Source organism: Canis lupus, chromosome 26 (genome assembly GCF_011100685.1).
Source record: "Canis lupus familiaris isolate Mischka breed German Shepherd chromosome 26, alternate assembly UU_Cfam_GSD_1.0, whole genome shotgun sequence".
Lineage (NCBI taxonomy): Eukaryota > Metazoa > Chordata > Mammalia > Carnivora > Canidae > Canis > Canis lupus.
In genome coordinates, this window is record NC_049247.1 from 30,467,386 (window position 1) to 30,491,685 (window position 24,300).

The window sequence follows — 24,300 nt, forward strand, 5'->3', positions numbered from 1 at the left end:
TCACAAGAGATTCAGGTGGCCAGGGTAGGCCGGCTGCAGGGAGTACCAGGAGTACTATGCAGCCATGGCTCTTCCACACCGGGTCGGGTCAGCCCCGAGCACCTGGAATTCCCGTCCCGCGCGGTAGGGGCGCTAGAGGAGGGGCCATGGTTTGGGGTAAGCGGGAGGCCGCTGAGAAGTCGCTCTGAGCGGTCCCGAAACTCCATTTCCCACAGGTCCCTGCGCGCGACTCCATTTCCCACAATCCCCGTTCGGCTTCCGGCGCGGGGAGGCGACTCCGACGGCTTCCGGGTTTGGGCCTGGCGCTGCGGTAGAGGCGGCGGCGGCGGCGGCGGAGCGGGACGCGGGCGGTGGGAGCGGAGGGACCGGTATGGACGTTTCGGGGCAGGAGACCGATTGGCGGAGCACCGCCTTCCGGCAGAAGTTGGTCAGTCAAATGTGAGTAGGGGCTGGGCTAGAGGGCGAAATCTCCGGACCTTCCCCCCTTAGCCCTCCCGCGCGCGGAGGGCGAGGCCCGGGTGGGACTCGCGGGAGACCTAGGGCGGCCGGACCCGCTGGGGCCTGGGGGTTCCGAGAGCCGAAGGTTCCCGGGGCTCGCGTGAGTCCAGGGCGCGGCTGAGCTCTCGGCTGTCCTTTCCATTCTTGGCTGATATGGACTCTTCGTTAGCTTTCCCGGGGCCAAACTCTGCAAACCCAGCGAGCTCTGGCTTATGAGTCATCGTCCTGAGCGTTCTCATTCGTCATTTGTGTGCTTTGGTTGCAGACTTTCCCCTGCTTTGAATCACACTGAATTCGAAAAAGGAAGGGGGCAGCCCGTGGCGGCTTTAGCAGATCTGGGTGTTTTGTGACTCGTCTTTAAGAAAAGCACATCAGAGTGAGAGAGATTGCAGCGGGGTGGGTGGAAGATGAGGTTGGGAAGCTAGTCCTTGGGGCTGTGGGTGGTGGGGGATGGAGAATCTTAAAGGTAACCTGCCTCCCCCGCGCCCCAGTCCCGCCCCAGTGTGGATTTTGCTAAGGGTGGCAAGAAGAGGCTGTCAGGAAGCGACCGTCGGTTGGGAGGAGGGAGTGAAGAGCTGGGGTTAATACCTTTTCCCCACAGTTTCAGCTGCTGAACCCCTCAATGCAGGGGCTGCCACTGCGCCCTAGGCTTCACCTAGTGGAACTCCAGCTCCTCACCACCCACTGCTTGTTTCGTTCAACAGTATTTTACTGAGCTTACTGGTGTTGTGCTAGCCACAAATTCGCCTGAGACAGCCCCTGCCTGCCCTCTGGGAACGCACTACTATAAAGAAGCAGTTGCAGTGCGGTGCAGTTCTTTCTCCTAGGAAGAATGGACAGTTTGAGCAGGGCAGAAGCAGCCTTCTGGAGTAGGTGGCAAATAGATTGTGCCCTAAAAAGACAAGTAGGAGTGTGAAAGGCCATCATTCCAAGCTGAGTAGTGGAGAAGTATGAACTCTCACTGCATTGGAGGATATTGCTATAGGCTGAATTCTGGGGATTGAGGAGTAACGAGGTTCAGGAGATGGTAATGGAATGAGGGTGAGCAGGTGCTGACATGTTAGCAGTGGGAGTGTTGTGCTAAGGAGTTGAGCCTGTATTTGGCATGTGGCCTGCTTTGAGGTAGTGAAATGCCAGAGTTGGGAAGATTCCCGGAGTCCCTGGAGATGGATCAAGAACAGAAGAGAGAGGCCAGTTAGGCCATTATGAGTTTTGAACTCTTGGGGTTTGAGGACCTGTCATTTTTCATCCTTGTGTTCCTACTGCTAGATCACTGCCTGTCACATTGCTCCATAAAATGGTTGTGGAATGACTTAGTAAGAGAGTATAAAAGCCTGTACTAGACAGTGGTGGAAACTGAAAGAGGAAGACCATTCCAGAGAAAGGGGAGAGCAAGCATAGACAGTCCTTGATGACTAAACTGAATGCCGGGGGGGAGGGCGCGGGGGGTTGGGGAATGCAGCAGCGTGGAAGGAAGGAAGTGGGATGGAATGCTGGGAAGCCTCTTAGTACAGTGGAAGGCGTGGGGACTGTAGAGTTAGTGGCTCTGGGCACTGCTATTGGAATAGTCTGGGGGCAATTCTGCAGATATTGCAGAATCAGTGAAGTGTTTTGTTTTGTTTGGGGGAGTTGATCCCCTGGAGTTGTCTATAGATGAAATCATGAGGTATGACCCACTTCAGGGCTCTGGCAAGAAAAGCCCTTAGGGCAAAGATTTTTCTTTGGGAAGACCTTAGAACCAGAACCATAGAACCAGAAGACTGAGTTGCCATCAAAGGAAATTGGGGGATTGGGGAGAGTCAGAGGGCAGGAGGGTAATTGAAGAGTCTCTGGGTGCCAAGGACTGTCTGGATACTTCATAATTCAGCTTCCTTCTGCTTTTAGGCAAGCTGTATTCTTTCCTTTATTTGCCAGATTGCTGCTTGTGTATTAGTTTTTCTCTCGCTGCTGTACCAAATTACCACATCTATAGTGGCTTAAAACAACACACATTTATTACTTGGCAGTTTCAGTAGATGTAAGCTCTAGGTGGACTCAGCTGAGTCTTCTGCCTAGGGTCTTGCAAGGCTGAAGTCAAGATGTTGGTTAGGTGTGCATTTCTTCCTAGAGGCTCTGTGGTAGAATTTGCTTCCAAGCTCATTTAGGTTGTTGGCCAGATTCATTCAATGCAGTTGTAGGACTAAGGTGTTCTCGGACCTTACTATTTAGTCTTCATTCCTAGAGGTGGCCTGCATTCGGTCTCATACTTTCTATGTGGCCCCCTCCAACAGGGGTGGGTTTTTCTATTGCATCTTTCTGACTTCAGCCAAGAACATTCTCTAGTAAAGACTCAGGTTAGATTGGGTCCACTCAGATAATCCAGGATGATGTCCGTATTTATTTATTTTTAAAGATTTTACTTATTTAATGGAGAGCACAAGCAGGGGGAATGGCAGGCAGAAGGAGAGGCAGAAGCAGGCCTCCTTCAGAGCAGTGAGTCTGGTGCGGGGCTGATCCCAGGACCCCGGGATCACGACTTGAGCTGAAGGCAGGCGCTTAGCCAACTAAGCCACCCAGGCACCCTGATGTTCCTGTTTAAAGTCTATAATTTTATTATAGCTGGAAAGTCCCTTCTGCCATGTAACACCTAGCATGTTGACGGGTTTCAGGGATTAGGGCATAGGCATCTTTGGGGAGCCCTTTGAAACTGCTGGAATGAGCAGTTTCAAAGATTGCCTGACACGATCTGGTGCTCTCAGTTCTCGGGTTTGTCTATTTTCTCTCCAGGATTCGCTTGGAAGAGTCATGATTCTTGGTGCCTTGATTTGTTATGTTCACAGAGTTAAGTCTAACTTCCTCTGGTGTTTATGCTGTTGTTTGAAGGTGGATATCTTGGGAAATGTTTAGAACCCAAGTAATTTGTGTAGATGAGTGAGGAAGTAAAGAAAGCATAGTGAAGAACTGAGGAGTTTCAGCAGAAGGAAAAGCATCTGATAGCTGGTTCACTGTCTCCACTTGGCTCTTGAGTATCTATTAAGAGAACAGTGCTTCAGATCACGGGGCCGATAATCTAGTCTCTTGGCTACTATGAGAAAAAAGTGATTTTGATTTGGGGCTGGTTAGGAGAGCTCTTGTGCGGACTCTCTGGTATAGCCTCTTAGCCTTTTACTGCCTCTGCCACATCTGGACCCATTCTGGACTGCTCCTTCCCCCTTGTTCTCTGCTGCCCTGCTGAAAACCTGTCTGTGAACTTCTCAGCATTAGAACAAGATTCCAGATGGCCTACTCTCCCAGCTCCTCACCGTGGCCTGGCCTAGCCACCTCTTAATCCCCTCAGTTTGCTCCAGCCTCTCTGACCTTTCAGCTTTTTTAACATTCCAGGTTCTTTTTGTTGTTGTTGTTCTCTCTCTCTCTCTTTTTTTTGGTTCTCTTTATTTTTATTTTTTAAAAATATTTTATTTATTTATTCATGAGAGACAGAGAGAGAGAGAGGCAGAGACACATGCAGACGGAGAAGCAGGCTCCATGTAGGGAGCCTGATGTGGGACTCTATCCCGGGTCTCCAGGATCAGGCCCTGGGCCGAAGGTGACGCTAAACGACTGAGCCACCTGGGCTGCCCGGTTCTCTCTTTTTAAACAAGTTATTATGAAGTATTTAGGGTATTCAGCAATGGGTGGACTTCCCTCCACTACATTTATGACCAGTTTCTCTTCCTTTACTTTAGATGTTTGCTTAAATACTAAATACTCCAGATCCTTCTTTGCCTACCCTGCCTAATTGGGTCACTCTCGCTGATATGTTGGATCTCAGCCGTTTGTAGTTTCCCGTGGGCCCCAGTCCCAAGAAGCATGGCACCTGGCATATAAAACACGTGTTGAAGTGTGCAAGAGGAAGTATTTTTCTGAGGGGTATGTGTGCCGCCCTCTCATACTACAGTGGTCTTCTCTACCTGTGCCAGGATGCATTGTGAAGCTCTGCAACCACCCCACCCCCAACTTTCTCCACTTGTTACCAAGTGACCATGGGCAGAGTACCTAACCTTTCTGGGTCATCTCCCTCACCTATGAAATGGCTAGAGTCTATTAGCCCAGTCTGTCCATTAGCCCAGTCCATAGCCCAGTCTATCTCACAGGGAAGGTGGGGGGAAAAATGAAAAGACTTCCATCTGAGCCCTAGCAGATGCCTCCTCCCTAGGTTCTTGCAGGAGTAGGAGCCTTGGAAGGTGAAGGTAAAACCCCCAAGCCTGGGTAAGGGAATTCGTGACACTTGAAGGAGCCTGTGGGGAGGGTAGTTGTGACACGGTTGGTGAGTTCAAATCATCTCTTCATTGAACATCCACTCTCCCTACAGCACATGGGAGGATGCCCCCCTTAGAATTCTCAGCCTGGCTTTTGTGGGCCTAGGGCTTTCCTGGGGGATTGCTGGGTTAGTGTTGAACACATGTCTGGTATGTGGGATCCTAGAGAACAAGCATGTATCTGTAGTAGCCGGCACTATGCCTGACAGGGTAGGTAAGTAGTGAATGAAAGGACTTCGTCAATCAGTTCTTCCCCTTCTTTTAAATTTTTCTGCCATCTTATTCTTTAGACTTTTATGCCTCCCACCTCTCAGAACAGCAGATTGCACATATAGACATGAAATAAATAAATGTCTGTTGAGCTGAACAGATTGCAGAGGGGAGGAGATCTGGGGGTGGGGGGTGGGGAAGGGCAGTGTGTATCAGGGCTTTACTCGAGTGCCAGGAGATCAGGGAGCGCGGAGCAGATTCAGGCCAGACAGGTCAACCACCTCTTCTGGTGAAGCCCCCAAAGGAGATGTGAGCTCCAGGCTGGGACCTAGGAGATACAGAGCTATCTGCTTAGACCATAAGAAGAAAGTTGAGTGCTATTTAGCCAGAAACATAATGAAACAAAGCAAAAAAGTCCATGAGGAACAAAGAACAAACAACTGAAGAGCAACTTCCAAGGGCCTGGAGAGGCCTTAGGATGGGTGGGGAGTGCCCTGAAACTTACATGTCTCGATTCTGCCTGTGGGTTATGTTCTATCCTCCAAGCAGAAGCGAGGGCGTCTCGGCTGAGCCTTCCTTGATTGTGGCTTTTCCACTTAGGCTTCCCAACGGCCCTGTGCCCTCCTGGTGTGATTCTGGCCTTTATTCTCCAGTGGAGAAGGTACTGAGCCCTGCTGCTTTCTTCATAGCCTGGTTGGTATCTAAACAACCAGGCTGGCTTGCAGGCTTCTGTGTATAAGCCACCACTATGTCCATTCCCGGAGGCCAGGGGCCTGTCTCTTTGACCTCCTCCAAGCCTGACTTCCCCTGATGGCAATCAGGAAGTGATTGTGGAGCCATTGACTTCAGAGTCCTGAACCTTGGCCCTACTGCCTCTTGACCAGGAGTGACAGTGACCTGAGGGGTTGTGGGCCCTCATCTGCTCTGGGGTCAAGGTTTTCTTAATAGCAGCAACGACAGCAACTGATATGAATCCCCACTGCAGGAGTTGACTATGTTAGCTCATTGATTTCGCGCTTGCATTGTTAGTCGATGCATTTGTTACTTCCATTTTTAAGATGAAAAAACTGAGGTGTAGAGGAGAGGTCACTGCTGCTTCTAGTTAGCTCTGCATGTTACGAATGAATGCTTGCGGAACCAAAGCAGGATAAAAGAGGCAAACTGCCTTTTAATTTTTGAAAGCGAGGTCCTGCTTTTTAGGCGTAGCAGAGAGATGGCAGCTGGAAGGTGACCAAAGCCAGGTGCTGGCGGGCATCCTGTTGGCAATTTTAGCAACTCCCCGTGGGTCAGTGGGACCCAAACAGTAGCAGAAGGGCCAGCCAGCAAGCCTCCAATGATCTTTGGCCTTCGCACAGGCTATAGCTAGGCTCCCAGCCTCACCAGCTCCGTTTTGTAAGAGACCTCACCCATCCATCACACCTACAGCCCTTATATCCATTCCTGACCAGAAGTCTTCCAACTCTTGCTGCCATTTATGACAAGGTGGATGTGGTTAGTCCAGGCTCCCATGTGAGACATTCCCTTGTTGTCACATGATCATCTCCCTGCCACTGTCATGCAGGGCAAGGGAGTGCCCTTAAAAGCATTCCTCAGGGCAATAATGTTGGTTACATACCAAAGGGTGCATTTTTTTTTTTTTTTTTTGAGGAATAGTAATGAACTTTAAAAAATTCGAAATGGAAAGTTTAAATCCTAAAACCAAGTAGCATAGTTTATTTTTTTAAACATTTAAAAGAGTTTATTTATTCACAAGAGACACACAGAGAGAGAGGGGCAGAGAGACACAGGCAGAGGGAGGAGAAGCAGGCTCTATGCAGGGAGCCCGATGTGGGACTCCATCCCAGGACTCCGGGATTGTGCCCTGAGCCAAAGGCAAATGCTCAGCCTTAACCTAGGCGCCCCCCAAGTAGCGTAAGGACCCCATGCCACATTCAGCTTCAGGCTATCTATCCTTGCTTCTTGGACTCCACCCCCTGCCCTCAGTCATGTTGATGGTGGGAATGTTTGAGTGGCTGCCCACTGCCTTGGGTTCAAATCTCAGTTTGACTCCCTCCTTCAGGGTCTGTAGCCCCCTATACTGGGCTGCCTGTGGTTTCTCAGAGGAGCCCAGCTCTTTCTTGGCCCTGGCTGTTCTGCATCCTTTTTGTTCCCCTGCATGAGACCAATCCCTCCCATGGTGGAACATTGTAGTCCCATCCTGCTCACCCTTCCAGGACACCAGGACACCTGCTGCCTCCCTCCTCTTCACAGGCTCTGTGAAGAGTTACCAGTTTGTGCTTGAATTGCTTGAACACTCGTTTCCCCCAGTCTGAACCCCTCATGGGGATTCCTGCATCTCCAAGAATGCCGTAGCGCATGGATTCCCAAGCACCACCAGAGCCCTGCTATGGCTCTGTGGTGATAGTGGGCTAACCTGATGGGTGCTTGCCTCAGAGTTGGAAAAAGTCTTTTTTCTTTCTTTCTTTCTTTTCTTTTTTTTAAGTTTTATTTTTTTATTATTATTATTTTTTTAATTTTTATTTATTTATGATAGTCACAGAGAGAGAGAGAGAGAGGCAGAGACACAGTCAGAGGGAGAAGCAGGCTCCATGCACCGGGAGCCCGATGTGGGATTCGATCCCAGGTCTCCAGGATCGCGCCCTGGGCCAAAGGCAGGCGCCAAACCGCTGCGCCACCCAGGGATCCCTTAAGTTTTATTAATTTAAGTACTCCCAACACCTAAAGTGGGGCTCTAACTTATGACTCTGAGATCAAGAGTCTCATGCTTCAGTGATGCAGACACAAATAAATACAGGAAACATGGGCAGTCTGAAGGAGGTGAGTGGACGATCAGCATCCACATCCCCGTGGTGACACTGTACACCATAGTTACACAAATGTTATATTTGGGAGAAATTGGGCGAAGTTTACAAAGGATCTCTGTGTTACTTCTTATAACTGCATGTGAATCTACTGTTACTTCAGTAAAGTTTTTAATAATAAAAAAAAAGAGTCTCATGCTCTTCTGACTGAGCTAGCAAGGTACCCCAAGATTCGATTTGATTTAATTGACTGATTTTTAAGTAGGTTCCACACAGTACAGGGCTTGAACTCACTACTTGGAGGTAAGACCTCAGCTGAGATCAAGAGTTGGACACTCCACCAACTAAACCACCCAACCCAAGTACCCCTTATTTTTTAAGTAATCTGTAGACACAGCGTGGGGCTTGACCTTATTTAGAACTCCAAGATCAGGAGTCATGTGCTCTTCTGCCAGAGTCAGCCAGGTGGCCCCCCAAGTTGGAGAAAATCTTAACACCAATGATGGGAAGACGCAGGCAAACGGACATCCTCACAAACTGCTACTGGAAGCACATAAATGAGGCCATTTTTCTGAAGGCCCTTTGGCAATACTCTTTATTCCAGTAAGCTTAAAATGTCTACTTCCTTAGGCATTTCCTCCAAGGCAAAATGCAGGAGAGTGTTCAAAGCCTGTTGGCAGTGAGGGTGCTCATGTCCACATCAAGTCAGAAGAAGAAAAGGGGGAGATAAGACAGCAGTGGAGCTGGATTAGATTTGTTCTAGGAGCTAGGGATGGTAGGTTTAGGGCTGCTGTTAAAAATGACATGGGAGTCAGGAATCTGGGTGGCTCAGTTAGTTAAGCCTCCAACTCTTGACTGTGGCCCAGGTCATTATCTTGGGGTCCTGAAATTGAGACTGGTGTCAGGCTCCCTGCTTGAGTTTCTCTCCCTCTGCCCTTCCGCCTATCATGCTCACCCTCTGTGTGTGTGTGTCTCTCTCTCCAAAATAAATCCGTCTTCCAAAAAAAAAAAAATGACATAAGAGGGACACTTCGCTGGCTCAGTTGGTGAAGCATGTGACTCTTGTTTTCAGGGTTGTAAATTGAAGCCCCACTTTGGGTGTAGTGATTACTTAAAAATAAAATTTTTTTTTTTTTTTAAGATTTTATTTATTTGTGAGAGACACACAGAGAGAGGTAGAGACACAGGCAGAGAAAGAAGCAAGCTCCCTGCAAGGAGCCTGATGTAGGACCCGATCCCCGGACCCCAGGATCACGACCCAAGCCGAAGGCAGACTGCTAACCGCTGAGCCACCCAGGTGCCCCTTAAAAATAAAATCTTAAAAAGAATATGACATGGCAAGTGTTCCATAGCCTTTGATAATGAGAAGAGCAGGTTAGCAAGTAAGACATGTGGTCCAGAGTGTGTTTTGTTTTGTTTTAATTAAAGATTTTATTTATTTGAGAGAGAGGGAGCACAAATGGGCAGGGGGGAGAGGGAGAAGCAGACTCCCTGCTGAGCAGGGAGCCCAACTCAGGGCTCTGTCTCAGAACCTCAGGATCATGATCTGAGCTGCAGGCAGTCACTTATCCTACTGAGTCATCCAGTTACCTTGAGTGAGTTTTGTTAAATAGATGTTGTTAGCTGATTATCTGAGTAATTTTAATTTTCTTTGTAGCTTTCAGTACGTGTGTATTTTTGTTAACAATAAATATATATTCCTTTTGTAGTCAAAAATCTTTTGAAGAAGGGGTGGACCCTGTCTGCACATGAGGAGGAGGGAGCCATGGTCATAGATAGCTACCATAAGGTGGAAAATCACATTCTGACATTGGGGTGGGTGTCCTCTCACCAGAGCCCTGACTGCCACCACAGTCTTCCTAAGATGATTATTTCCTTTCTACCCCTGCTAAGAAGCATTCTTCTTTCAAACTTGAAACTGTCCTTCCAGATGGCCTTCCCTCTGTGCTGGTATGAGAGCCCTAGCCAGATGCTCCCTCCTCCATGCCAGGCCTTCTGGTTTCACTCTTCTCTGTTCTTTTCCCCATTGGAGGTTTGGCCTTGGCCTCATCCCCTCTTTATGAGCCCTGATGGCTCAACCCATGGCAATTCTTCCTCTTGAGTTTGTAGGGTCTACATTGAGTGCATCCTACATGCACTGAACAGAAGAATTCTTTTTTGCTATTTTTATACTCATTATAATTTTTTTTTGCCTTGCCAACGGTATTATAAATTCCTTGAGTGTAGGTCCTGATCTTATACCTCTACCTCTCACTGAGCAACTGGCATAGTGCCTTGACTTAGATATGAGGTGCATAATAATAGCAGATAGGGTGGTGGAAAACAGTGCTGACTTCTTTTCTGATGGCCTTCCAGAGCTTTCTTTCATCAGTGCCCCTCAACATTGAACCACTTCTCATTTGGAGCTTTTTTTTTTTTTTAATTGGAAACATTTAAAAACAGGGAGTCCATGACAGTTACGAGGTGGTTCTTTGTTTAACAGGTAAATAATTGAAGACCCAGTCCTGGAGAGCAAAGAAGATACACTAGAATCCCAGGTGTAATGATCTGGAAACCCACCTTGTGAGGGAGAAACTCCCTTCTACTTTAAAACAACTCTCTTGCTAACCTGGTGGGGGTTAATAAAGATCCCTGATTGAATGACCTCAAGTATCTTGAGGTGGAATGGCCATTACTGAGTGCAGTGACTCCTTGGAGAAGACATTGGACCTCTGGAAGTCTTCATTCTCTTACTTTGAGCTTTTTATTTTGAGAATATTTCAAACATACAGAGTTGTAAGGATAGTACAGAGTGCTCAGTACACCCTTCCCTCAGACTTACCCATTCTTTCATTTATACACATTCTGGTGCTCGAGCTTGATGAATAGCAACTGACTTCTGTCTTGCTCCCTCCTCCTTCTGGACCCTGTTTCATCTCACTTAGCCTTTGGCCCCACAGGCATCTGTAAGTTCTCCGCCTGGGAATCTGCTGGAGGGGTGGGGGGCACGTAGGGAACCAGAGTGGCCCAGCTGCTGGTTAGCCTTTGAGCTGAGCCACTTGCGTCTGGTCCAGGAGAAGGACAGGCAGGTGAGGTACATCCAGGCTGGAGGCCTGGACCAAAACTCCACCCCTTCCACACTCCCAGAGGCTCTAGCGGTGTGGATGGGGTGCTTGTTGGTTAACAAGTGGCTTATCCGCATCCCTGCTTATCCTTTTCTGCTCCCCACCCCTTTCCAACTTTGTTTCAGTCCTCATCAGAGGTGATGTTTGAGGAAGTGATCTGGTCACGGTTTTGGATGGTGCTTCTGTTATAAAGTAGAAAAAATGCCAGATTTGCCCTGAGAGGCTCTGATGGATCACCCTGAGCCCTCCAAAAGCTACGGGTCTGCTTTGATTCATGTTGGGGAGGATTCAAGTCTGTGAAAGTACAGAGGGAAACCTGTGCTCTGTACTCAGAATTCAGTCACAAGGCTGTTCCAGTCCAAACCTGGGGATGGGGCTGGGGCATAGCAGCTCTGGTTGTCTCACATGGTGTGTGGTTTTTTGTTTTTGTTTTTATTTATTTATTTATTTTAGAGCGCTCTTGTGTGGGCAAGCACATGGGGGTGGGGAGCAGAGGGAGAGCAGCAGATTCCTCTCTGAGCACACGGAGCCTGATGTGAGTCTGGATCTTAGGACCCTGAAATCATGACCTGAACCGAAATCGAGAGGCAGAGGCTTAGCTGACAGCCACCCTGAGAGGCAGAGGCTTAGCTGACAGCCACCCTGGCGCCCTGGTGCTTCTTTACATTGAAGTATAACGGATGAATGTTTACATGTGTAAATGCCCCATAGCCATAGCCCAAGCCTGCATCTGAAACAGGCCTGGCACCTCCTAGCACCTCCTCCCTGTGTGCTTCAGCCACTGTAGATTCTGCTCCTACTCTTTTGGCTTCTGGGCCATGGAGAGATGTGTTCTTAAATTTCCTGTCTTGGAATCATACTGTGTCTGCCATCTTTCATTCAGCATGATGTCTGTGATGGGTGATCATCCTATGGGTAGCAGTTCTTATTTATGCCATGTGTTACTCATCCGTTACTTGACTGCAGGTCACTTTTCTGCCCTATGCTTGATGGACATTGGAGTTAATTCCAGTTGTTGGTTATGTGAAGATAGTCCCAGGGATATTCAGGGGAATATCTTCTGATGGGTATATGCTGGATGCTCTCTGGGCTGAGCATCCAGGCTAGGTTGAGGGGTGTGGCCTGAATTCAGCATTACTGTGGTCTGCCAAACAGTTTTCCCAGGTTGGTATGTACCCATTTACATTCCCACCAGCCATGTAGGGGAGTTCCCCTTGTCAGACATCCTTGCCAACATCTGGCATTGTCAAGGAACCCGCCTTTATAACAAGCACCCTTGTTGTTCTTGAAAGCACACTCAAATTTGAGACCTACTAGGTGCCATGGCAATGGGAATGGAGAGAGGGTGATTTAGGAGGGAGAGAGTCTGTAAAGAAAGAAGCTTTGTAATTTGATGACTGTGTGTGTACACGCAGGAGGAAGGGAGGAGAAAGATACAGGTATGCACCCGTGAGGGAGACGGGCTGTGATTCTGTGCTGCTTCTGAAGGGTGGGGTACAAGGTGATGGATGTGTGGAGTATGCGAGGGTGTCAGCCCTTCCAAGGAGAGAGTCCAGCAGCCAGTGGGTGGTGCAGGGAGCAAACTGGAAGAGCAGTCAGCTGCAGGAACGAAGTGGGTGGGGGCCGCAGAGGAGGCTGAACAGAAGGCCCTGGCTGTGGCTGTGGTGGGCAGAGCAGATGTGTGGAGAGACTGGGGTAAGGTGGTGTGGGCACAGGAAGCTAGTCCCAGCAGCTTGGGCCTGCCTCTGTCACTGTGTTCAGGACCAGTGTATACAGTACTTATTCCCTTTCTGATAACATTGTAGAGGATTTCAAAACAGGAAGATGTTTTCTATAATCTCTCTGCCCAGAGATGGCCATTGGTGACAATTTGATTTTTGACCTCCAGTCCTATTTCTGTGGGTAATACCTTGATATGTATATATCTTAAAATATGTAAATACATGTATATACCAGTATTTTTAAACTTTTTCTTAAAGATTTTATTTATTCATTCATGAGAGACACGGAGAGAGAGAGAGGCAGAGACGCAAGCAGAGAGAGAAGCAGATTTCACGTAGGGAGCCTGATGTAGGACTTGATCCCGGGACCCCAGGATCACACGCTGGGCCAAAGGCAGATGCTCAACTGCTGAGCCACCCAGGCATCCCTATACCAGTGTTTTTAAAGTGGAGTTAGACTCAAGTTCAATTTGAGTTTTGGCTTTTTCACAGCTCAGATTGTGTTTGTCTCTTGGGGGATGACTCTGGCCTGGCCCTGTGTTCCTCTGTCCCTGTTTCATACAGGGCATGGACATAGCAAGGCTTCTGGCCAGTGGAACTTTTCCCATAGTTAGGTTTTGTCTAGGTAGTGAGGGACTGGACTGACCTCTGGTGTGGGAGCAGATTTCTTAAAACTTTTATTGGTTACTGCCCTTCAGAGGCCCTAGCTTCTCGAGGCCAAGAAGCCTCTGCAGCCAGGGTGACTCACAGTGCGTGGTCTCTCCCTGTGTGACAGCCAAGATGGCCTCCCATTGGGGCACTCTTGGAAGTAAGCCTCCTCCAGGGTCCTCTGAATAGCCATCCCACATGCTTGACATGAGCATTTTATTTACTATCTTGTTAAAAGTTACATTGTGGCCTTTCCCAAACATTCACAGAAATAGAGATAGAAGAATGGTCTCTCAGGTACTTTGAGAGTTAGCAACATATGGCCCGTTTCACCCATCCGTCTCCACCCCCTCCTGGACTGTTTTCTTTTTTTTTTTTCCTGGACTGTTTTCAATCACATTCCAGACACCATATGATTTCAACTGCCAGACCTTGAGTGCAGATCTCTAGAAGATAGGGCTTTTCTCTCCCCCAGATACCACAAAGTCATATGAGATAAGCATTTTAATAAATTCTTTGGGTTGGCAGAGAGCGTCTTCCCTGTGTGGTTGCCTGCCGGGGAGTGGGATGTGCTGGGGGCTGGAATTGGGGGAGCTGGCATTGTCCCAGGCCTAGAGCCCAAAGGCCAGCACCTGAACAGGAGTCTCAAGGCCTCTGCAGCTCTCCCGGTCCTGTGGGGAGCAGACTGGCAGATTGCAGTAGATGACAAAGCTCCTGTAGTCTTCTCAACAAGCTCAAATAACAACATGTCCTTTTAAGGGCAACAGTATTCTCTTTAATAGTTCTTCCATTGATCTAGTTTGTTGGGGATTGAGAAATCTTAAGAGTAGGATTTGGAGAGCTTGATCAAACAAACCAAGAGGAATGTGAAAAGAAAGTGCTTTCAGTCTCTTGTGTTTGTGTGATTAAGAAATTTCTTTCCACAAGACTAAAATACTCTTTCCTACATGTAGGTGGCTGGTTAAATTCTGAAATACTTATTTTTATCTGGTTAGAAAACACTTTCTATTTCTTCAAAAAGTCAGAGAACCAGAATGCAGAAGGGTGCCGGCCAAGACAAGGAAGCATTTGCAGTCTGGGATACAGTTTGGGCAACATGCTAACGGCTACCTGTGATGTCAAGAAGGCCAGGTGTTTGCACTGGTTACTGTTGGGGATTGAGCAATTGTTGTCTAGTCATTTCCTGCCTCTGAGCTGAAAGTACCTGGGGTCCTGGGGCAGTAAATCGCCACTGCTAACTGCACAACCAAGAGGAGGGGAGGCTCAGGAGGCTGCTCTGGAGCTTTCTAAGGACTTGGTGAAGGTTGGAAGACCCACTGAACAGTCCTTCACTGGTGGGGGACAGGGAATGGGCTTTTCCAGCTGGATGGGAGGATGTGGGGGTTGCCTGAGTCTGGAATTTTTTTTTTTTTTTTTTTTTTTTTTTAAGTAATCTCTATGTCTCACATGGGGTTTGAACTCATGACCCTGAGATCAAGTCTTGATGCTCTACCACTGAGCCAGGCAGGCACTCCTAGGAGACTTTCATTAACAGTTGGAGTTCACTGAGTATTTCTCCATGGCAGAGTCTGTAGCACACTTTTCATGTGCATTTTTCATTTAATTTTAATTTTTATTTTTAAAGATTATTTTTTACTTATTTGAGAGAGACAGTGCACAAGCAAGGGAGCAGCAGAGGGAGAAGGAGAAGCAGGCCCTCTGCTGAGTGGGGAGCCCGATGCTGGCTCAATCCAGGACTTTAGATCATGACCCAATCTGAAGGCAGACGCTTAATTGCCTGAGCTATCCAGGCACCCCATCATTTAACTTTTAATTCTTATTTTATTAAAGTAATGCATGCACATGACTTTTAAAAGTCAAGGAATGGTAAAAAACAAACAACAAACAAAAGAACCCAACAAACCAGGCCTCCAGGGTGGCTTAGTGGGTTGAGTATCCGACTCTTGGTTTCTGCTCAGGTCATGATCTCAGGGTCATGGGATCGAGCCCCATGTCAAGAGCCCTGCATCAGGCTTTGTGCTTAGTGGGGAGTCTGCTTGGCATTCTCTTCCCCTCCCTCTGTCCCTCCCCCAGCTTTCTCTCTTGAATAAATAAAATCTTCAAAAACAGAACAAAAAACGCTGCAAGAAACCATGATGGGCCCCCTCTCACTGAGAACTCCCCTGTGACTCCACTCTTTCTTCTGGCATGTGCCTGTGATTCTGAGTAATGTGCACATGCTGCGGTCTTGGGGCGTCACATTTATGAGTTTCATGAATTATGTATTGACTTTCTCTGTAGCTCCCTTTACACAGCCATTATCTCTGCTGCTCCCTTGTTCTACCAGTATGTTACCTCCTGGGCAACTCTGTAAGGAATACTTATGTTTTATGCCTGCACAGATGATACTCTGCAGACAACCATTGTAGCATACTGTGACAGGTTTTTGGTTTTTAGTTTTTCTGGAGAATAAAATAGTCTTAAAAATGTGCCCAGTTTTCTGTGTACCCATGGCTGACTCTTCCCGTACCTTCCTGTCACCTCTTAGTATAGTTATCCCCGCACTAAGCACTGCCAGGCTCTGCATCAGCTCCAGTTTTTTCCTTGGACTTCTGGAGCTCTCGGGGCACAGGCAAGAGGCAGTGCTAGTCTCTCAAGTTGCACGGCTCCAGTGCTAGGTTTCTTGTTTTCTTTATCCTGTAGTGTGGTTTTTATGGGTTTTTTTTTTTTTTTTTTTTTTTTAAATCTTTTTTTTTTTAATTTTTTATTTATTTATGATAGTCACAGAGAGAGAGAGAGAGAGGCAGAGACATAGGCAGAGGGAGAAGCAGGCTTCACGCACCAGGAGCCCGACGTGGGATTCGATCCCGGGTCTCCAGGATCGCGCCCTGGGCCAAAGGCAGGCGCCAAACCGCTGCGCCACCCAGGGATCCCTTTATGGGGTTTTTTGTTTGTGTTTTGTTTGGTTTGGTTTGGTTTGGTTTGGTTACTCCTTCATTCCACTGGCTTCTAGAGAAAGAACTCCATTTCTGGAGACCATGTCCATTTGGATGCACATGGGCTTCTAGGTGGGAAGTACTTCCTTGAGGACGGAGAAGTGCATCCTGCAGCTTTCTTGTTTCTGGTGGTGCTGCTGTGCCGGCCCAGCACTTCTCCCAGCGAGCTTCAGGGCCATGTGCCTCACTCCCAGAATTCCTGTTGAGTACTTCAGGGAAAGTTTCTTCAAGTCATATCACAGGGAGCCACGTTTCCTCCACTCTCTGTTCTCCCTCTGTCCCCTGTGTCTGAATGTTGGCCCCTCTATCTCCTCCTCTAATTTTTCCTTTATCTCCTGTATCCATCTCTTTGTCTTTTTGCTGTACCCTCTGGGAGATTTCTTCAATTTTATCTCTGACCTTTCATTGCTGACATGCTTACATGCTTTTATTTCTAAGAACTCTTTGCTTTTTTTTCTTCCTCTCTCTCTCTCTCTTTTTTTTTTTTTTTTTGTACTCTGACTTCCTGTTTAGTGGATGCAATGTCTTATCTCCTTGGAAAATAAAGATAGGTTTTTTGACGTTTTTTTTTCTTGTGGGGTCTTTATCTGGGAGGGTGTGAGGGTGTCTGGGAACCCTTGGTTGGTGGCTCACTCTAAGAGAAGGCCATGGGGAAGATAGGTGGATGCTCTGAGCATGAGGGGCATGCCCACTGCCAGCTTCCCTGGAGCTTCATTTAGCTTCAGGTTCTGGGTCTTTCCACCAGAACATGGTCTTCCAAACACTGGGCTGTAGGGTGAAGGCCTGGGTGCCACACTGGAGGAGGCCACAGGTGGGCAGAGGAGCAGACGGATGGGCCTCAGCATTTAGTTGGATCTACACACTCAGAGGCCACACCGTCTGCTTCCTTCATTATCCTCCCTGTGCTTTCTCAGCTGGCTCGGTTGACCCCTTCCCAGTCCAGTGATTCTCCATTTTACGCTTTTCCAGAGAATAAATCTCCGAGGTCTACTAGTGTGGAAGTGGTTACCCAGCAGTTTGAAGTGGAGGAGGACTTTCACTTAGGAACCTTTCCATTTACCCTTGGTCCCTGAGTGCCTGCCACACCCCGTCCAGAGCCTTGCAGAGATCTGGGGCTATCACTGACTTGGCTCCCAGCTCTCCTCGCCGTCCCTTACTTAGGACTCTGCTTTCTTGGTCAGCTTGCCGTGTCTCACCACTGGGCCATCAGCTTTCCAGATTCTAAAATCCTGTTGTTGGAGCCATCACTCCTGTCCTTCCTGGCTTTGTGAGTTTGTGATAAGAAAAACAAAATCCCCCCTTTTCCGTAGCTTTAGTGGGGTTTTGCGATGGAACAAAATTAGACATGCAGATTCAGTTTCTTATGCCAGCCTGGAGGTTCATATCTCATTTAATTTTATTTTTAAATGAAATTGTTATAGGGAACATATTTATTTAGACTGTGGCTTAAGCTAGCTTAATTTAAGTCAAAGCTGTGTTTCCTGCTCAGGGGCAGTGTAGTGATTTGTTTTCCTTCTGGTCTGTCTGCATTTCCTGGCCCTTCTCCTGGGGGCAGGCTCACAGGATTCCTTGGCTGTAGGGCAGGGCAGAAGCTTCGGGATGAGCCTCAAACCATGTGCAGTGCTTGGACCCAGCTGGCATTCAGAGAGGGTGAAACAGTGTTCTCTTGTGCTGGCCTGCACTGTGCCGCAAGTCCTGGAGGCTACCCTCAAACGTACAGGGTCATTGCATAGGAATGGCGCTGCCCTGAGTACCTGATAGGGAAGCAGGGGTGCCAGAGCTTTGCTGCTCGGACCTCAGCGATGGTCTTGAGCTGCCAAGGGCCTGGAGTATCAGGGGCACTTTTTCCTTATCTCTTTGGTAGATAGATGGTTGGTAAAAATGTGGTGGGAATCTTTTTTAACTTAGCAAGATCTTTTTCCCTATGTGGTATCTACTTTTGATGGTGTGCTGAGGAAGGCTTTCATTATGTAACTCTTCTCCTGTTGTTGTCTGCTACTTTTATGACTGGGGCTTTTCCACATACAGGGTGAAGGGTCACCCATGCAAGCTGCAAGGTCCTGTCCCAGGTGGCTGAACAGACTCTGCACACACAGGTGCCACTTCATCTGGAGGCTTCTCTTGTAGGGTGGGGGTGAGGCAGGGCTGGCAAAACTCCTGCCCCATGAAAGGTCAGTTGGCTGATGGGTGTGTGGTTCTCAAATGAGGAGGTGCTTCTCTGGGCAAAACAAAAACCTCACACAGATGGATGGGCCTCCTGTCTACCTGAAGCCAGGAGGGTGAGTCTGACAGAGAGGAAAGAACCTTCCTGCTTTAGGCAGCAGCGGGAGAGCAGACGGAACTCACTCTCTGCGAATGCGAGCACATGGTTAGCACTGGAAAAGGAGGCTGAGCCTGGAGAAGGGGCGGTGGTAAGGAGGGTGCTGTCAGGAAAGGTGGGAAGGTCCCTGGCTGTGAACCAGGGCCCTCTGGAAGGGAGAGCGAGGGGAGGGTCAGCAGGGAAGGCTGCCGAATGCTGCTCATCAGCATACCTGTGCTCAGGCCTTTCCTGAGAAGTGTGTAGCCCCCTGGGGCTGCAGAGCTGGGCACCCTGGGAGCACGCTTCCAGGTGGCTCAGCCTCAGGGGGACAGCAGCTCTGCCTGAGGGAGCTGCATGCAGTCACTGCTGTCATCTGCTAGGAAGGGGGCGACACCAGCGTCATTGAACATTGGAGGTATTTTGGGATGCAATCTTCCTGCGCAGTTAGGCAGACTGTTCTCTGATTTCTGTAACACACCCTAGTGCTTCCTGTGTGCCAAGTGCCTGACGTCATTAACTACTATGATCCTCAGACCAGCCCCATGAGGTGAGGACGCATAGGACCCACGAGGTGATGCCTTAACCAGGGTCGCTGGCTTGGGAGTGGAGTGGCGAGGGGCAGGCTAGAATGTTAGCACACCTGGAACTTACATCCATGTGCGCTTTCCCAGGACACACCGTTTGCTAGTTTTTTTGCTTTATCCTTCACTGATTCAGATTACAAAGACTAGGAACCAGCTCCAGTTGGCAAATTAAGTTTTCTAATTTGGCGACAGGGAAGAGGTGAGGCAGCAGAGTATGCCGGATAGTAGACAGGCACTGTGCAGGCTGTGCCAAGGCTGGGCCTGTCCTCACACCCTGGGCTCTTCTGTGCACCTCCCTTCATCCTGCCACAGCCCTTTCAAGAGAGCTCCTTCATAAAGGGCATGTGTGTGGGGGATAGAGCGCCTTTCCCAAGACCCAGAGCTGGCGAGTGTCCAGGTCGGAATTTGAGCCCTGGTCTGTGTGAGGTCTGTGTGATTCCAGAGCCCAGCCTCTTCTTCTGTCTACTTCCTGCAGGTTCAGTGCTCAGCACTTCCCGCCCATTCCGGCACATACCTTTCCCATCACCCTGACCTCTGCTGCCTGGATGTGCTCGTTCAAGGCTCAGTTTCCCCTGTACCTGCCACATGGATTCTCGGGTCTGCACGTCATGTCCCATCAAAATGCATGGCATTACCACTTCTTGTGTTAAAAATAGCCACTTATTTGTCTGGTGCTGATTACCGCCTCCTGCATATCAGTCCCTGCTCTCAAGGCATTCATAGGACAGCAGGGCTGACCAACTGGGAGCCAGCAGTTCCCATAGGAGGTGCCACGGGTGTGACCTGTAACTGTAAGTCTGCTTACAGTTTCTGTGAGGCAGAAAGTGAGGAGCCCAGTCAGAGGGCCCACCGGGCAGGCTGGTGGGATGGTTGGGCATCAGCATGCTTGGCAGTAAGCCCCTAGGAGGGTGATGAGGGAGTGGGCTCCACAGCCGCCTGCCTTGCTGGTGAGGAGCGAGGCCCTTGAGGCAGGCGGGGACATAACCTGCGCCACTTCGCACTCCCACGGGTAGTCACATGGCTTGGGACACTACAAGTGGTAGGGGTGGGACCTGGAGACAGAGGCCCATCAGGAAGGACCACCATAAATGCAGTGAGAGGTGGAGTGAGGAGTTAAACTTTAAGGAACAGAGGTCAGAATTGGGAAGTAAAGAGGGCGTACCCAGGTTTCCAGTGTGGGCAATTGGTGGACACACAGCTAAGGTCACAGGCCAAGTCTAGACAGGCAGGGCCTCCTTCAGCCTCCTGGTGGTGGTTCACAGGGCTTGTGGAATGGATCTGGTCCTTCCCCAGGAGACTCCGGTCTAAACCAGATACCAGTTGAACCCTGACCAGCCCAGTGTAGCCATGGCTACCAGGAAGAAGCTGCACCAGGGGAGCTGCAGAGCCCAGCTTGAAGCAAGGGGCTGCCTGAGCCAGTGTCAGCCATCCGGCCGTCTTCTCGGGGCTGGGTACACCCAGGCCATAGCCACCAGACAGGCCCCTCTGTTATGGTACTGGCGCCTCCCTGGCAGCCTCCGGTTTGGGGGCAACTGCCTTGGTATTGGAACTGTGGGAGGATAGCCAATTAGGGTCCACCCTTGTAAGCTGACCCTGGTTGCCCCCTGACCTCCCCTGACTGGGCAGGCTCTTGTATTCCTGGCACTGACCTCAGGCTTGCTTGTGTGTGGGCGGAGCTCACTAGGACTTGCTGGTTCTTCAAAGTTGTTTCCCTGAAGCTGTAACCATCAGCCTGTCCTCTTGTGTGCTAGTTTACATTTGTTTAGTAATGGTTGCTGGAAGGGTCTTGTTTTCTGGAGACAAAGGCTGAGGAGTGGCCATCCAGGTCCAGCTGCTCCTGTAGGCGTCCTGGGGACAGAAGAGAGGAGGCTTGGGAAAGCAGCGGCTCCTGCATCTGTGCAGGGGCTGCCTGAATGTGGGGCTGGGACCCACGACAGGCTCATGCAGTGGGCATGCTTGGTCCTTGGTACAGAGGGAGGGAGGGCCACCATCCCTAAGCACTGATGAGAGAAGCTGTTTCCTGTGCAGTTAGAACCAGATAATGGATGGCGCCACTGACAAGATGCTGAGCCGGCTAAAAAGGAAAGACGGGGCCTCCTTCGGGGAAAATGTTGGATGGTAACAGAGCAGAACTGCCTGGTTTCTTTTTTGCCTCATCTTCTATTTGGTGGAGCATGATCTGCAGACTGGAAGCGGGAGCAAAAAACATTTTTTAAGCTATGACTTGCAGAACTGAAAACAGTGCCCAGGGCGCCTGTTCATTCTTCAGCCAACAAACATGCAGGGCCTGTTGAGGCAGGTGTTGTGTGCGGCAGTGGAAGAGACCCGTATGTGACACGGGCACGGCACTGCCTCGCAGGGCCCTGGCACCGGCTGGGGACATTTATCCCAGTTCCGTTGCCTCGTGTGAAGGTGTGCATTTTGCCTGGTCAAGACAGGCCTGTTTCTGGCCTCCTGTGTGGACAGGGTTCCTCAGGCTCTTTTCAGTCACCTAGCAGCCAGTGCTGCCACTGTCCGTGTCATCTGTGATGTTGCTGGTCCAGGACAGGGCAGGGTCCCTCCTCCAGCACATCCTAGTGCATCTGGTGCCTTTGGCCCTGCAAGGTCCCCCCCCCCACCTCAAAGCTATTAAAGCTCGTGTCTGTGTCTCGTCTCTGGGGTTGTGCCAGGTGTCTTTGCTTCGGTCAGGGTTCGCGGGGGCCTGTGGGTCCTGCGAATCCGCTGACTCCGTCACAGTGGCCAGCCGGCAGCTTGGGGAAGACTGCTTTTAGCCAGCAGGAGCCAACCTAAGCCCTTGGGGATTGCTCACCTTGGGCACAGGGCCCATCTGCATAACTGAGTCCTTTCTCAGAGCCCTCAGCCCCCCCTCTGTCCTTTTGTGCTTCACATCTTGGCTCCTGGTCCTGCCCTCAACTCATGACCTCTCCACTTCCCCTCAGCCTCCATCACGTCCCCCTGGCCAGCAGTTGCCCTCTTGGCCGTGTCCACTGTTCTCTCCTCCATTGGTCTGCCGCTCTGTGGCCCTCAGCCCTGGCAAGCCTCCATGGCAGGTTTGCCTCACACTGCTCTTGGGAGGTGGGCAAGGGACAGGTATGGCCTGGGGGGGCACAGGTGAGGTACCCTTATGAAAGTGGGTGGGCTCAGTCACTTTTTTTACTGGAAACACTCAGTGACTTAGAGCCTAACCAGGTGACAACTCTCGATCTCTGTGTGTGGATGCCTGCCTCACGCTGCTTAGGTCCTCCAGGCTTGCCTGCTTTGCTTCTCACGAGTTGGATCTCAAGTTGTCCTCCTGCATTGTTCGATTTGTCCCGCTCTTGTGGCCCAGGTCACACTGCCCCTCCTGCCTGTGTCTGGTCCCTCCTGGCTGCCTTGCCTACAGGAACTTGTTGCTGCTGCTTTGCCTCGGTGCAGCTTGGGGAAGCAGACGGGTAGACTCTGCTCTCATGTGTTTAATGAGTTATCCAGCAATGTGGTGGGTCAGCATCATTTTATGCCTCTTTACACCATTGATAGAGATTTGTTCAAGCTTTAGCACCTAGCCTCCATTCTGGACTTTTTTAAGGATCACAAACACGATCATGCAGCCCCATGTGCACATTCTTTAAGTACCCTGGGGTTGGTTGGTTCATTTGTTTGGAGTGGTCAGAAGGCTGTCTAGCACCAGCTGGACCCAAGCCTGACATGTCCCTTTTTAACAGACGCACACATGTTCTTAGCTTTGTGTTTGGTGGGGGTGTGCCCTGCCATTCAGGGGGAGCTCAGGCTTAGCTGATGTGCATGACTCCATCCTAGCAGAGCATCAGCCGGTGAAAACCTGTGATAGCCTTCCATCTCTGGTTGGACATGTTTTGGCAAATATGTTTTTTGTTTGTTTGTTTGTTTTGGTTTGGTTTTTAAGATTTTATTTAGAGAGGGTGTGGGCAGGAAGAAAGTGTGAGCATCTCAAGGACATTCCATGCTGCGGATGGAGTCCAACCTCACAGTTCTGAGACCATGACCTGAGCTGAAATCAAGAGGCAGATGGTTAACCGACTGTGCCACTCAGGTGCCTGCTGGCAAATGTGTTTTTAAGTAGTTTCCACATTTGTGGGGTTTATCTCTTTGGTCCCACTTGGAGAACCTGCACACCCCACATAAGGACCTTTGCCTTGGCAGGGACTGAGAGTTGACTTTGCATGGCCCCTTCATTTTACAGAGGAGGAGACTGGAGCCAGGGTCCCACTGTCCTTAATGCCAGAGCTGGGGGGAGGGGACCCAGGCCGCTCAGAGGGTAGGAAATAGAGGGTGCTGGCGGCTTCTCAGCCATCTGAGTACACCTGATTGTGTGCTGGTTGTGAACAACTTCTAGGGCCTGGCACCTCTCATCTTTCATGTGGGGGGGTAGCTGTTTTGCTTTCTGGTGTCTACCTTTTCTGTTTCTTCCTTCTCGTGGCTCTTCCTTCTTACCTTGCTCAGCTTGCCTTTTATTGCTTTGCTGAGAGTCCCTCCTTAAATGTCTCTCCTAGGCCTTAGCCAGGCTGTTGTGCTGGGGGACAGTGGCTCTTCCACCCAGGTGCAGCTGCTGAGCAGGGCCTGCTGGCCAGGAACCCTGTAAGCAGACTACAGTTATGTGTCAACATCTCTTCTTCTTCTGTGTTACAGTGAGGATGCCATGAGAAAAGCCGGTGTGGCCCACAGTAAATCCAGCAAGGATATGGAGAGCCATGTGTTCCTGAAGGCCAAGACCCGGGTAAGGCCCTGGTGGTTGGAGCCCCCGGCAGAGTTCAGAGGCTTTAGGAAGGGGAGGGTGCGAGGCAGACTCTGGAAGCTCTCTGCCTGCGGAGTAGGGGTGGGGTGGCTGGTCAGTGATTGACCATGGGTGCTGTCAGCCTTACCTGTAGCATGCTGTGGATCTTCCCATGTGTCCACGCTACAGTTATAGGGAGGGTACTTGGAGGGACATGTAGGATAAAGGCCCAGCCTCTGACCACAACCCTATTGCCAACACCCTCCATTCATGGTCAGCTCCCAGGAATCTTGTAGTGTGCTCACAGTGGTCCCAGCTGCTCCTCTGAGTAAGAATGCTGCCCATGGGTCCCTGACATGTGGGCTCAGAAGCATTCCTATTCTGTTGTGTTAAGTGCTAAAGGTGATGCTTGTGGAGATTGAGGCCTTGAGCTAGGACCTAGGCCTAGGGATGT

The 24,300-nt window shown here is 49.7% G+C and overlaps 1 protein-coding gene across 2 annotated transcripts in view; it reads left to right on the forward strand.

Moving 5' to 3' along the window:
- The first annotated feature begins 278 nt into the window (after positions 1 to 278).
- The window catches only part of MED15 (mediator complex subunit 15), a 68,858-nt gene continuing 44,836 nt past the window's right edge, over positions 279 to 24,300 (forward strand). The window contains exons 1-2 of one of the 2 annotated variants that reach the window (XM_038575939.1): positions 279 to 438; positions 23,762 to 23,849. In XM_038575939.1, coding sequence (XP_038431867.1) covers positions 371 to 438; positions 23,762 to 23,849 — 156 coding nt within the window. In that variant the 5' untranslated portion in view covers positions 279 to 370. The remainder of the gene's footprint in view (positions 439 to 23,761; positions 23,850 to 24,300) is intronic. The other variant, XM_038575938.1, reaches the window with a different exon arrangement.